General features: G+C 35.2%; 1 protein-coding gene across 1 annotated transcript; it reads left to right on the top strand.

Annotated features, from left to right (window-relative positions):
- Positions 1-8889: 8889 nt before the first annotated feature.
- Positions 8890-14739, top strand: LOC107954697 (bifunctional aspartate aminotransferase and glutamate/aspartate-prephenate aminotransferase). Its single transcript, XM_016890332.2, has 10 exons — positions 8890-9454; positions 10146-10380; positions 10523-10616; positions 10757-10860; positions 12083-12331; positions 12413-12526; positions 12651-12734; positions 13892-14062; positions 14200-14313; positions 14472-14739. Exons 1-10 carry the CDS (start codon positions 9321-9323, stop codon positions 14610-14612), a joined length of 1440 nt encoding a protein of 479 aa, XP_016745821.1. The 5' UTR covers positions 8890-9320; the 3' UTR covers positions 14613-14739.
- The last annotated feature ends 640 nt before the right edge of the window (positions 14740-15379 follow it).

Below are 15379 nucleotides of genomic sequence, written 5' to 3'. Positions count from 1 at the left end.
AACCTCTCTTAACCAGAACTCACACTTACTGAACTTAGCATATAACTGCTTATCCCGCAAAATTTGCAACACTTGCCTCAGATGCTCAGCATGTTCGGTCTCATCTCTTGAATAGACCAAGATGTCATCAATAAACACAACTACGAACCGATCCAAATACGGCCTGAAGATCCGATTCATCAAATCCATAAACACCGCAGGGGCATTAGTGAGCCCGAACGGCATCACTAAGAACTCGTAGTGACCGTACCTCGTTCTGAAAGCAGTTTTGGGTACGTCCGAATCTCGAATCCGCAACTGATAATAACCCGATCTTTGAAAACACCGATGCTCCATTTAATTGATCGAACAGATCATCAATACGCGGTAACAGATACTTATTCTTTATCGTCACTTTATTTAGTTGACGATAGTCAATGCACAACCTCATGGTTCCGTCCTTCTTTTTCACGAACAATACTGGTGCACCCCAAGGTGAGAAACTCGGTCGAGCGAAACCTCTATCCGTCAATTCTTGCAACTGAGCTTTCAACTCTTTTAACTCGGTTAGTGCCATACGATACGGAGCGATCGAAATTGGCGTAGTTCCAGGTACAAGCTCAATACCAAACTCTACCTCCCGAACAGGTGGCAAACCCGGTAACTCTTCAGGAAAAACATCCGGGTATTCACAAACCACCGGCACCGATTCGGGTTTCTTTTCTAACTCCTTGTCATCAAGTACATACGCGAGGTACGCTTCGCACCCTTTCCTTACATATTTCTGGGCCAACATTGCTGATATTACAGCTGGCAACCCCCTTAAGTCCGCAGACTCAACTCGGATTATTTCGTTATTTGCGCACCTCAAATCGATAGTCTTGCTTTTGCAATTCACAACCGCATCATGCGCGGTTAACCAATCCAAACCAAGAATAACATCAAACTCATCGAACGGCAAAAGCATCAAATCGGCCGGAAAACAGGATTCTCGGATTATTAGAGGGCACCTCTTACACACTTTATCAACAAGTACGCATTGACCCAAAGGGTTTGATACTCGAATTACGAGCTCAGTAGACTCAACAGGTAGAGTCTTACTGGTTGCTAAGGTTTCGCATACATATGAATGAGTAGAACCAGGGTCAATCAATGCAATCACATTAGTATCAAAGAGAGTGAAGGTACCAGTGATGACGTCGGGGGAGGATGCCTCCTCTCGTGCGCGAATGGCATATGCTCTAGCAGGAGTACGGTTCTCGGCTCGATCGGCCGTATCAGAGGCCCCCCTCTGACTACCACCCCTGCCTCCTAAAATTCTCGGTGGTCTACCTCTAGATGTCACTCCACTAGGTCTTGCACCTTGAATCTTATTCTTCTCATCCAGCTCCGTGCAATCTCTAATGAAGTGGTCCTTCGAACCGCATCCGTAACAGGCCCTGCTAGTAGACTTGCCCCAACATTCACCTAGGTGTCGTCTTCCACATTGGGGACATTCAGGTTTCTCGTGACGATTATTGCCCACACTAGCTACCGAAGTAGCTCGGGAGCCATCGATGGTCTTGCCCTGATGGAAATTCCCGCAGTCGCCCTCGACTTATTAATGTCCTCCCTGAACTTCTTTACAGCTGAGAACGGAGCTTTACCCGTCGATCTTTTACGATAATCTCTAGCTTCAAATTCAGCCTTCCTCTTCTCCTTTCCAAGTTCTTCCGCCTTGCAGGCTCGTTCGACTAGTGTTACGAATTCTTTTATTTCCAAAATACCCATTAGTAGCTTTAAATCTTCATTCAATCCTTCCTCGAATCTTTTGCACATAGCAACCTCATCAGCTACACACTCCCGGGCATACCTACTGAGTCTTACGAATTCATGTTCGTATTCAGATACAGTCATACGGCCTTGCTTGAGTTCCAAGAACTCCTTACGCTTCTGATCAATGAACCGTTGGCTAATAAATTTCTTTCGGAATTCCGTTTGAAAGAAGTCCCAAGTTACTCGCTCGTTCGGGACTATGGAAATCAAGGTCCTCCACCAATAGTAGGCTGAGTCTCGCAACAAAGATACAGCACATTTTAGACATTCGTCAGGTGTGCATGACAATTCATCGAACACCCGAATGGTGTTATCAAGCCAGAACTCGGCCCTTTCGGCATCATCAGTTACTATGGCCTTGAACTCCTCGGCCCCACGCTTCCTAATCAAGTCTACAGGTGGCTTACTCAGCCTCACAGGATCAGCGACTGATGGCATTACAGGCTCTTGGGGTGGATTATTCAAATTTCGGAATTGTTGGACAGCCGGGTTGGTTCGGGCATATTGCGCGACCCACTCATTCATCATGGTAAAGAAGGCTTGTTTAGCCCCCTCACCTTGATTATTCGCAGATGACTGAGGTTCAACAGGCGGCGTCCCTTGTGCAGGAGCAGCCGCTACGCTCTCAACGTCATCCGCTAGGGTTCTTTCTACACCAGGATCCATTTACTAATCAAAACAAAAACATTTCAACCGTCAGAAGTCATCACCCTTTTAAACATTAACATTAAGGCATGTATAGCTAGACTCATACGTGCTATGGTAGTCCTAGAACCGACTAAACCATAGCTCTGATACAAATCAAATGTAACACCCCGAACCCGAAACCGACACCGGAGTCGAACACGATGTGTTAACTGACTTTAACCCCTTATAAAATTTATTTTCCAGACACTGCCCAATCTGTGTACTAGTCGTTTTAAAAATCATATCTTGAGTTTCGTAACTCGAAAATCAGTTTCGTAATTTTTCCCAGAAACTAGACTCATGTGCCCATCTATGTATTTTTTTCTAGAATTTTTGGTCGGTCCAATTAGTACAGTTTATTAGTCAAAGTCTCCCATGTTGCAGGGGTCGACTACAATAACCTTTGCCCATTACGACTTGGATATCTCCCTGCACGGGGCTTTAATACTGATGCCGTTTGTTTCTATGAAAACTAGACTCAGAGAGGAATCTATACATATATGGTACGACCCCTAATTATCTCTGGTTAATTTATAATGAATTTCCAAAGTCGGAGCAGGGAATCCAGAAACCGTTCTGGCCCTGTCCCACAAAAATCTGATTATCTCTTAATATACTGCCCATATGATCTTTTCGTTACTTCCTCATGAAAACAGACTCATCGAGCTTCGATTACATAATTTATTCATCAATTAATTCCACTCCTACTATTTTTAGTGATTTTTCAATCTCATGACACTGCTGCTGCCAGCATCTGTTACGAAAGTAACTAGGTCCATTTCATGCCTACCCTTGATCCAACTCAATCGAACATTCGTGCCATTTTCGCATGGCTTAAAGTTTACATGCCAAAGTCCAAACACAACGTAATAGCTTATACATGCCAAAATGTTCTTCTAAGCCAACTAAGAAGAAAGTACCAAAACTTGCTATCCGGTGTGATGACTTCGATGACGGCCCGATCACGCAAAAAGAGATGTGTCCAAGAAACCTAGAATAGGTGACAAGGAAACACCGAGTGAGTTTATAACTCAGTAAGTCATAAGCTATGCACTACCATCCATCAATAACATTATCACAAGAGAAAACAAAATGGAACGAGGCTAATTACTCCATCCATTCCGAACCATACCATAGTTCCTCCAACCTATCGATTCAATTTCATATCAATTCATGCATTCACATTCCATATACTCATCAATAGGACATTGAAGCATTTTCATAAATCAATTTATTTTCGTTACAATCAAACGACTAAACGGCCTTTCACCCATCCTACGATAAATTTTATGTACGTGACTTCAAGTATAGTTGTCACATAGGTTCAAACTTTCCGAGCTCAACACCAAGTATAAGCATAGCACCTATTAGCCATGTACTCAAGACACTTACCCGATCCGCTGTCCGCGATCGACTCAATAGTGTCGCACACATAGTGTCCATAATGATTCACGAATGCATATTGAGTCCGCACACTCAGTGCTATATAATCAACTCGCACACTTAGTGCTACGTAATCAAATCGCACACTTAGTGCTACATAGTCAAACTCGCACACTTAGTGCCGCATGGTCAATTCGCACACTTAGTGCATCATATTCATTTCGCACACTTAGTGCAACATAGTCAAATCGCACACTTAGTGCTGTACAATTTAATCCCGCGCACTTAGCGCCAATCTCATGGTCATAAATGGTTATACCCGCACGTTTAGTGCCGAGATCAACAACTCAGTACATCTTACCTCTTTTCTTTTCATTCAACAATTTCATCATCACATACGTACATGCATATATATATATATGTATATTTATTCATTCCATTCAGCATCAATACATAAACATTATGACCATTTGAAATAATACCAACTACATGCTTAATGACTTACCTTGTGTTGGGTAAGACGGTTCCAACTCGACTACTCAGTGATCTTTTCTTTGCCTTTATCGGATCTAGTTCCCTTTTGCTCTTGAGCTTAAGTTCAACAAAATTTAAAATAGTCATTAATCGACTATTCAAGTATTACTTTCAGAATAATATATATATTGATTTGACCTTCACACACATAGATTATAGTAAGCTTTATAATAGTCAATAAATAACTCATTGGCAAATTTTCATTAATGTTTACAACAAAATCACATATTCACTACGAGCTGTTTTCCTGAGCAGTAGTAGCTAAATTGTTTATAACTGGAGCTACAAAACTCCAAATCACTAGCCGTTAATTTTCCCTGAATATAGACTCGTATATATTCCATCCATAAAATTTTCAGAATTTTGGCTTGGCCAATCAATACCAGATTTTTCTTAAAGTTTCCCCTGTTTCACTGTTTGACTATTCTGACCACTCTTCACTACGAATCAAATTTCTCATTTTACAGAACTCAAAATGTGTTGTATTTGATCTCATTTGAAACTAGACTCATTAAGGAGTCTAAGCATATAAATTTTATCTTATAATCATTTTTGTACAATTTATAATGATTTCCTAAAAACAGAACAGGGAATCTAGTAGTCATTTTGACTCAGCCCCACAATACTTCAAATATCTCAAGATCGGTAACTCTTTTGTTTTTATAGTTTCTTTTGTAAGAAAATAGACTCTTCAAGCTTTAATGGCATAATTCACTCAGCTTCTAATTCAACTCCTACAAATTATGGCGATTTTCCAAAATCACCTTACTGCTGCTGTCCCCAAACAGATTATTACCAAATCAAATACTAACATTAGCATTTCACCTTAATAGCTAGCTTACCAAGCCTTAATTTAACATATTAATCTTTAACATATCTTTCACTTTTCATCAACAACTATCAAAAAGCTCAAGCACTCATCAATGGCAAAACACAAAATCATCATCAATCCACAAAATTGAACCATGGGTTTTTAGAACTCAAGTCAACTACTAAAACATGCATGCATCTCAAGAACAACATCAAACATACCTTAGTCTAGCAAACCACCATAGCCGATTTTCTCAAGCTCTTCCCCTTCCTTTCTTTCCTCTATTCGGCCAAAGGTGTTCAAGAATGAACACATTTTTTTTTTGTTTTCTTTCCTCAACTCACGGCAACAAGGGGGGGTATGGATGAGACCATTTTTTTTTCATCACCCTTCCTTTTCATTGTTTAATTACCATGCTCTTTATTTTATTTTTCTTAGCATACATCACTAGCATAACATGTTGGTGACATGTTTCCACCCATAGCATGGCCAGCCACTATGCTTTAATTTGGCTAATTTGACATGCAAGGACAAACACTTTCCCACATATATTAATGGGCCACTTGAACACTTGCCTAGCATATTTCTAAATTGTCTCACATAAGTCCCTACTAATAAATTCCACAGACCAAATTAAAGTATGGAACTATCACACAAGCATTTACGCACATCATAAACACAGAATATAATCTTTAATTATTTATAAGACTCGGTTTTGTGGTCCCGAAACCACTTCCCGACTAGGGTCAATTTTGGGCTGTCACATCCAATGAGCACACGATTGTGTCACTTGCCCGTGTGTGACACACAGCTGCGTGTTAGCCTGTGTGGTACAAAAATAATCTATTTGATGCTTGTTTCAAAACCAACTCTTAAAAGTGACCTCAAAAATGCATTTTTTGCCATTAAGAACCTGTCTAAAACATGTCAATACCATGCCAAAGTACACCATACAACATTTCCCTAAACATCTAATCAATATGCCACAAAAGCTTTAAGAATACATCAATGATAACTTTTCGAACCTTTAATAGCTTCGTAAAATAGTTCTCAGGCTAGCTAAATCAAGCTCTCGGGATTTCATAAATATAAAATTTACAAGAAAATAACTAAATCAAGATTATCAATCAAGGACTTGAAGTTTAAAACCCTAAGATTGATTCTCCCCCTTGCAAAAATGGTGTTTTAGTCAACGGAGAAGATAAGAAAGTGTTTCTCCTTTGCATGTTTTGTTATATTTTATTACTTTAATTATTAAATTATAACATAATTTTATAAGTTTAATAAGCTACCAACTGTCCACTCACAATCCAAAAATGATCTAATTGATATTTAGACCTTAATTTAATTACTAAATAAGCTCTTAAGCTAATAAAAGTCTATAGCGATTGACTTTTACCACTTTTACAATCTAGTCATTCTACCTTACTAATTATTCAATAAAATTATCAGAGCAAAACTCAATGTATTACTATAATAGACTCATAAATATTAAGTAATAATATTTACTGACTCGATAATTGGAAAACGAGATTTCGAAACTATCATTTCTAATACCACTGAAAAATGGGTTATTACATAGAGAAAAACCTATTTGAAAATAGAATAGAAAAAGCACACTATCAATGTATCAAATACTAACCCAATAAAAAACCACCCTCATATATTTTTTAAATTTATTAAAGTAAAAAACAAAATAAATAGATACATGCATAAATAAATTATAATATTTATTACTGTTTTTAAAATACAAAAAAAAAGTAATTTTATAAAAAAAGAGAGTTTTAAATATTACTATTCAAAAGAGAACACTTAATTTACTTTTTAATAAATAGCAAGACAATAAAAATACCTTCCTTTGGAATTGGGAACATATATATAAATAATGTTAATCATTCAGTACAAAATAAGTGCAAATGTACAAAAACCATTGCATTAGACGTATAGGAAACAACGAATACTCCTAAATTGATTAAAAAAAAGGAATTAATTAATTTATTATTGAGATATATTTGTAAGTATAGTTAAATTTATATTTGAATATAAACATACCCTTGGAAAGTAAATATTAAAAATAATGAAAATGTGAATGTCCATTTGATATGTAAATGTGTTTATAATTTAAAAAAGTTTAATGCAATGGCAGATGAAAATCAGATTAACTTATTCAGAAACATATGATATGAAATAAAATAAATAAGGAAATTATAAAAATTTAAAAGTAGAAGGATTAGAGAATAGCTGAATACCTTGAAAGACTAACAGAAATAAATATAGACAGTGGCGGAGCTTGAAATTTGTTTTGGGTCGGAATTAAATTGTATATTTTTATGATAATAGAAATGTAATTTTATTATTTTAATAATTTATAATTTTATAATTTTTAAAAGATTAAATTAAATTTTTATTATTTTAGTTAATAAAATAAAATTTTACTATTACTAATTTAAAATTTTATAAATTATAAAGTATCTAAATAAAACATTATCATTTTAGAAGGTCATGACCTCCTAGATCTCCATTACGTTCCGCTACTGAATATAAATTAAACGCAACAAGAAATAAAAAGATAAATACTGGAATAAAATACAAATTAAGGAAAAAATGAGATATAACTAGTGTGATGGAAATACAGATATGTAAAGGATAAAATGAAAGAGTTTTCATTAACTTTATACAATAAAAGTGTGGTGGACAACAAAGCTGAAGAATATCAATTATAAAATGGATCGTGAGATGTGTAGAATTTTAATAGAGTAAGGGAAGAAGCAATCAATTGATTGCGTGTATGAAATTGGGGTGAAATTTTTCAATAAAGTTAATTAATGTGTGGGAGAAAAAGTAATATATATCTTATAAGGGTTTCCTGAAAAAGATACCACTTAGAAAAGTTGATTGTACTAAAATTATAATTTCTGATGACTACCAGTATTAATGGAAATTTTAAGAAAATATATTGGAAACGTTTTTTTTTAAGCTATGATTAATAGTAATTAAAAATTGGTTTTGTGTCACTTGCCAAGCAAATAATTACTTTAAAATTTAAATTTTCTAAAAATGCAACATAATCTTACTATAGTCTATATATGTATATATATTAGATGTTATTACAAGTTAATTGGACATTATTTTATGATTGATAATAATATAATAATAAACAAATATAATGTATTTAGTATTTGAATAAATTATACAAATAGTTATCTAATTATAACTTTTTTAATCACTTAAGTAAAAAAAATTGTAATTTAAGCATCTACGTTGCATGATAGGAAGAAGAGGTGGAATGATTTTTATTATATTTAATATTAATATAAAATTTAAATTTAGTATTATATATTTTTAAAAATATTTATGTATTTTTATATGTTTCTTTGAAGTTTTTAGAATTAGAATCAAAATGAGAATATTTATAAATTTTAAAGGTTATTTTTTTTAAGTTATGACTAAATTACCAATATATAAAAAAATTAAAAGTTATATTTGTTATTATACTAATTTTTTAACTGCCATATTAACTTTTCGTTAAAATAAGTGACTAAAATATTTAAAAAATATAACATTAATATTTAAATTGTAAATTTTTTATTTTAGGTGCCCTAAAATGAATTTTTTTTTATAATTGACTGTATATATAGTTTGCGTGGTTCAGATTTCGTTTTATACCCAAACAAGTTTCTCAATTTATTATTAATTAATTTCAGTTTAAATCGTTTGAAAGGGGGTAGGTAAGGTACAAGGTGATAAGCGAGGAGAGATGGAGTTGTTGGCCAACCAGCATACCCGGAATTGGGTCAATTCCCGACTTCACTTCCACTGTTTGCTCCCACTAGCATCCTTCCACCTACCCATCTCTCTCCTTTCTCCTTTCATCGCCATCGATTGATGTAAATTTCAAGCCTTCAAATTCCACCTTATTACTTTAAACCAACCATACCTCACTTTCCAACATTAAGGGAGATAAAATAATAAACTATTAAGCCCACTTGTTCTCCCACCAACCCCCATCCCCTTATTTTTCCTGGACTAATTTTGAGTTTGTTTTTATTTATTTCACTGAGGAACCTCCTCCTCTTGCCCAAAATTTGTTTTCTCTTCAATCTTCGGACAAATGGCAGTTTCTCTTCATAACTCAACAGGAATTTCCGGTGTTGGCTTCGACTCAAAATTTTTGGGATCACATTCTGCTTCCAAGGCCTCCGTTTCCGTGTCTTTCCATTCCTCTATTACTAATCTTTCCTTAAAGTAAGTTCCTTTTTCCGGCATCTTAATGTTTCTAGCTTTTTTTTTTAAATTCTAGGGGGAGCAATATTGGGTTGTGATTGCATTTAACATATAATCTGTCTATTCAGTTCATTGAAGAAAATCCAGAAATTTGATTCTGGATCATCAGTTGAATCACTGATGCATTTGCAGATTTTACTTGACACTGCCTCAATGTTAGCTTCTTTGCTTCTTTTGCAGATTTTAGTTTATCCTTAGCAATCTGCAGAGACACTAATTTGTTGGTCAAATCAATTTTCGTTTATTCTGTTTTGATATCATCCGCTGTATAAGAGAACATGGAATATTGAAATAAAGAAACATATGTTATTAAATATTTTCTACGAGATTGCTATGGAAGTGGTTTCATGAGTATTGTCTTTTTTTTTTTTAATGGAAGTGTAAAGAGAAACATCTTTATTCTTAGTTTATTCCATTCCTTAAGCTGATTCATTGAAGTTGCAGAACCATTTTAATTTAAGAAACTTCCCTTTGTGGCACTATCTATAAACTTGAAGATTAAACAAGGAAAGCATTTTGTGCTGGCATTTTTTTGTTTGTGTGAGAATTAAAGAAAAGTTGTCTCAAAAGTCTTAATTATTTCCCAAAGGGAGAAGGGAGCACTGGATATATTAGAGAATTTCATTGTCTGGTTGTATATACTTCTTGGCAGATCTGTTGAGACTTCTAAACAACAGTCATATAGAATAACTGCAATGTCAAAGACAGAGAGTAGCAGCGACCAAGTGAAACTTGATATCTCTTTGAGCCCTAGAGTTAACTCTGTGAAGCCTTCAAAGACAGTGGCTATAACTGATCATGCAACTGCTCTTGCACAAGCTGGTGTCCCTGTTATTCGATTGGCTGCTGGAGAGCCTGATTTTGATACACCAGCCATCATAGCTGAGGTGCAATAATGTTTCTAGTCCATCTTGGATCCTTGTTTTCTCTGTTTTAAGTTTTGACATCTTTTAGTTTAGATTTTCTTCTTCCACTAATTAGTGTTTTAATTTATTGTACTTCATTTTTTTTTTTGTTTCTGAAAGTAAGGCTGGGATAAATGCTATTCGTGAAGGTTACACAAGGTACACTCCCAATGCAGGTACTTTGGAACTTCGTACGGCAATTTGTCATAAGCTAAAAGGTAACTATATATGTTTTGCAAGTGATTTTTTGATGTAACAAGTGTAAATTTGATGTGCGTTTACCTTTGGATGAGGCATCGTTTCTCATTTTTTGATACTTTCTAGTACTTTTTACTTATTTCCTTTTAATTTATTTTAGAGGAGAATGGAATCTCTTATTCTTATGATCAAATTGTGGTCAGTAATGGTGCTAAACAGAGTATCCTTCAAGCAGTTCTTGCAGTTTGTTCTCCTGGGGATGAGGTACTGGTTTTTTTATTTGACAACCTTTACCATAAAACATTTTGGAATATGCTTTAAGAAATCCTCCTCACCCTCTTTTGACTTAGTTGTGAAATTACTACTGTAGATGTGTTTCCTTTTTTCACATTTTCACTCAATTCTGAGCCATATTTACTTATTTTGCTTTCTTTCTCTTACATCTTTGATCAAATCACAGTTCATAGAGCTGGGGACTTTCTAGTGATGGCATATTTACCTTTGTATTGAGTGCATATTCTTTGGAAGCTGGAATCCTTTCCATTGATTCATTGTTCTGAACAAAAATTAAATGTGGACATGAATGCTGTGTATGACTTTTGTCCTATTAGTTGAGCATTTTGAGTAAGACAACTGATATTAGTTATGTTTGGGAACATGAACAGGGATTGCACATTTGAATTTCATTTGTTAGGTAAATTGTACTAGTACTTTCAATATGTACGAAGGGGTTACATTCAAATACTATAGTTTCAGATTGCATATTGAAGGGGTTACATTCAAATACCATAGTTTCAGATTGCATATTGAAGTGTGTTTGAAAACTATATTCTCATCAAAGAATACCAAAGGTGCCTTCTACTTTGCATCTTATTTCGCTTTTGTATATTGAATGCATCCTTAATAATATGAAGAATTAACCAAAATGAAATACCCTTTGAAGTTCATGTTTCCAAACTTAACCATTGTTAAAATTACAGTATGCTTTTATTACAACGAAAGCTTATGTTTGATGATCTGTTAAATTGATTGATTACAGTATCAAATCTGAAATAAGAGATTATTGGTTTACCACTTTGTAGTGAAAATCATAGACCAAATTTCTTCATCGATTATGCTATCAAGGTTTCAGTTACACCATACATGTTTAACTTCAAGTTGCTAGGTTACAAATTTAGGCAATAGAAATACGATATTATTTTGAAACGCTTGGGATGAAATAGATCAAGTATTACCCTAGCTTTGTCAATAAAGTGAGGATAGGAAACCAAATACATTAAAATAACCTATATATAAGAAAATAATATAAAATTTATAAATATTATAATATTTTCCTTCATGCCAGAACGGTTATTTCCTGTCATGGTGTTAGATCTTTCTTCCAAATGTATGTCTGCGAGTAACCTTAATTAGGTACTCATAATCATGCTTCCAGCAAGTAGAGTGATAAGAGGTGACTTGATTATGAACACATAATTTATTTCAGGTAATAATTCCTGCTCCATATTGGGTGAGTTACCCGGAAATGGCAAGGCTGGCTGACGCAACACCTACTATTCTTCCGACACTCATCTGTGACAATTTTCTATTGGATCCAGAGGTCCTTGAGTCTAAAATCTCTGAAAAGTCAAGACTGTTGGTCCTATGCTCTCCATCAAATCCAACTGGATCTGTTTACCCTAAGAAACTGCTTGAAAAAATTGCAGAAATTGTAGCAAAGCATCCCAGGCTTCTGGTACTATTAATATAGACAGAAATCTCAGGCATGCTATGCTGATACTCAAACACTGAGCTTTTTTGTTATTGGCTTATTTAGGTGCTGTCTGATGAAATATATGAGCATATAATCTATGCACCGGCAACTCACACAAGCTTTGCATCATTGCCAGGCATGTGGGAGCGGACTCTAACAGTCAATGGCTTTTCCAAGGTAACTCAATTGCATTTAAAACTTGGTTAATTTTCAACTGAATTGATGAATTTTCCATGCTTAACATTGGTGTAGTTCCTTCAGTGTTCATTTTGAGGATTGACATTTTGAAGATGACATGTAGGCTTTTGCGATGACTGGTTGGCGACTTGGATACATTGCTGGACCTAAACACTTTGTTGCAGCATGTAATAAGATCCAGAGTCAGGTATGTTGCATTATACTTGTCATTTTCATTTTTGGTAGAGCAAACTACATCCTGCATGCATTAGTGCAACAAGTTACTGCCTTTGCTTATAATAAACCCTGAGAAGAACTTTATTGGAGATCTAGTGGATTTTGTTGCCAGTCTGATACATATAATGATCAGAAGATTTGTCATTTTTTCTTGGATTAGCTGTGTGGTATATTGGGGACTGTGGGATATAGATGCAGCCAATAATAATCTCTGACATGTACTGGTCAAGTATCTGAATATTGTGGTAACTTTCAATGTTGTTCACAAGAATAAACAATTAGGATTTAGTTGTCAATTTCCTTGGTAAGGCTTGTTGTATATCTTGGAACATGGCATGTGCACATTTATCTAAGATTTAAAAAGGTTACTGGATATGTTTAGTTTGAACCTCCTAATACTTCAATACTTGTTCAAGTTATTCAATGTTTCTACATTTTTATATTTTGCTCCTAGCTGCTGAAGAGTTTTGAGCCAAAGCTTATCTTACATGCCCTTAAAATTTTGTTCATTCACTTGGTACTTTAGAGTTGAAGCTATGCAGCAGTTAATGCGGTTTTCAAAAAGACAATATAGGATGAACTTACTTGTTATTGTGATCGTGGACTTCAATAAAATACTGAACCATCTATTTACCAAATGCTAGGAAAGTATTTTTTAAGTTGACCGAGAAAGCAATGTGAATAAAGAGAACATTTGAGCCAAATTAGGTTGGGAGGTGGGCTAGAAATGTCCTCAAATTTCATGTGAATGAGATTTTCAGACTGTGCTTGAAAACTAAAATTGCTTTTGTATGGAGAGAGTAAAAAATTATGTCATTAATTAACATAACGATCATGTTTCACTTATCCTGGTTTGCAAGTGTTAAAAGGAAAGAAGAAAAATGCCGAGTATGCTTGAGTTGATGGTGCTAGATGGGCACCTCTAAATATCTGTATATTGAGAAGAATTGTAATTACTGACCTCATAAAGTATAAGGCAATGGAATACAAATAGATCAATTAGTGCCAATACGTTGATATATCTATTAGTGTACTTATATGCGCATCAATTCATTAATTAAATGTGTAGTTTCAGTAGTTTAATTGATATGTGGAAAACTAAACCTTAATGCGGTTTATGTTTCTCAGTCCACTTCAGGAGCTAGTAGTATAGCACAAAAAGCAGGAGTTGCCGCATTAGGCTTGGGCTATGCTGGTGGGGAAGCAATTTCCACCATGGTGAAAGCATTCAGGGAACGGCGAGATTTCTTGGTTAAGAGCTTTGGGGAATTGGAAGGTGTTAAGATATCAGAACCTCAGGTACCCCTATTGGCGCAGAGTCTCTTATTACCAAAAGAAAAAAGAAACCTCATTTATGTACTTCTCAGTTTGTTCAGTGTTAGATATTTAGCTCTTCAATTAACATGTTTCTTGCTTGCACGACTTCTGGTTTGCAGGGAGCTTTCTATCTATTCATTGATTTCAGCTCCTACTACGGAATAGAAGCTGAGGGCTTTGGCAAAATCAAAAATTCGGAGTCACTTTGTCGATACTTCCTGGACAAAGCTCAGGTATGTTTTGTTGAATGCTGTTTCAGGACTCTTTTTCTTTTTGAAGTGATTAAGAAGGGCTCGGCTGTTTTTCATGGACATTATTGGGAACTGATTGAATAATACCGTGATTAATGTTGAAGATGAAATAATCAAAGACTGCTGCAAATTATTGACAGGTTGCACTAGTCCCTGGAGATGCATTTGGGGATGATAGCTGCATTCGGATATCATATGCAGCATCCCTCACCACCTTACAAGCTGCTTTTGAGAGAATTAAGAAAGCACTCATCTCCCTCAGGCCTGCTGTTCCTGTTTAACACATGAATTATATATCATTTAGCATGTTGTAATTGTTGGTTGTATTTTGTTTTGGGATTTGAATTTTTTATGTTTTAATAAGCTTTTTTTTAATAAACTCTGGTTTTTCTCGGTTCTCTTCCATAATTGTCATACTTGTATCGCTCCTGAGATGAGAATGTTCCCAAAGGAATATTTCATTGTAGGCTAACTAGATGTAGTGCTCCAAGGAATGAATTCACTAGCTAGTTAGATGGTACAGAATTAAGGAGAAGCAAGCCTACCCTTTCCCTTTATGGCAATATTAATAATATTGCTGCCCAACTTGAATATTCTAGCATAGCCTGAAACTGTTGACTTTAGCTTTAAAACCATTAATCTCTAATGTCAAGAATTCTCTTCTTCCATCCATGCATTTCCTCCATTACGATGTCAATAAACTTTACCAAGAACCTTGAACCCAAAACTTGAAATGGTGGCTTTGATACCATGGCAACAAGGGTCAGCAGAATTTTTTTTTTTTTTTTTACTTGGAAACTTCAGTAGTACACAAAGGTTTTGGGTATTGGAGTTCGGAACAATTGTAGTGTGTCCAATGAAGCTAGTAGAGGTGGGACTGGCCTAAGGACTGGTCTGCTGTTGCAAAAGCCCCTGAATTCGATCTAGTTGCTGACAAAATAATATTCAGGCTTTTGAATGGAAGGGTTTGGGCAGGCCATAACATTCAGAGATTCAATTGTGTGCGTATTAAGGAGGCCTTTGCTGCCATCATTGATTCTTTGGTTTG

This window comes from Gossypium hirsutum, chromosome A11, assembly GCF_007990345.1.
Source record: "Gossypium hirsutum isolate 1008001.06 chromosome A11, Gossypium_hirsutum_v2.1, whole genome shotgun sequence".
In the NCBI taxonomy this organism is placed as follows: domain Eukaryota; kingdom Viridiplantae; phylum Streptophyta; class Magnoliopsida; order Malvales; family Malvaceae; genus Gossypium; species Gossypium hirsutum.
Note: the sequence above shows the minus strand (reverse complement) of the source record. Positions and strands in the feature narration are given on the sequence as shown.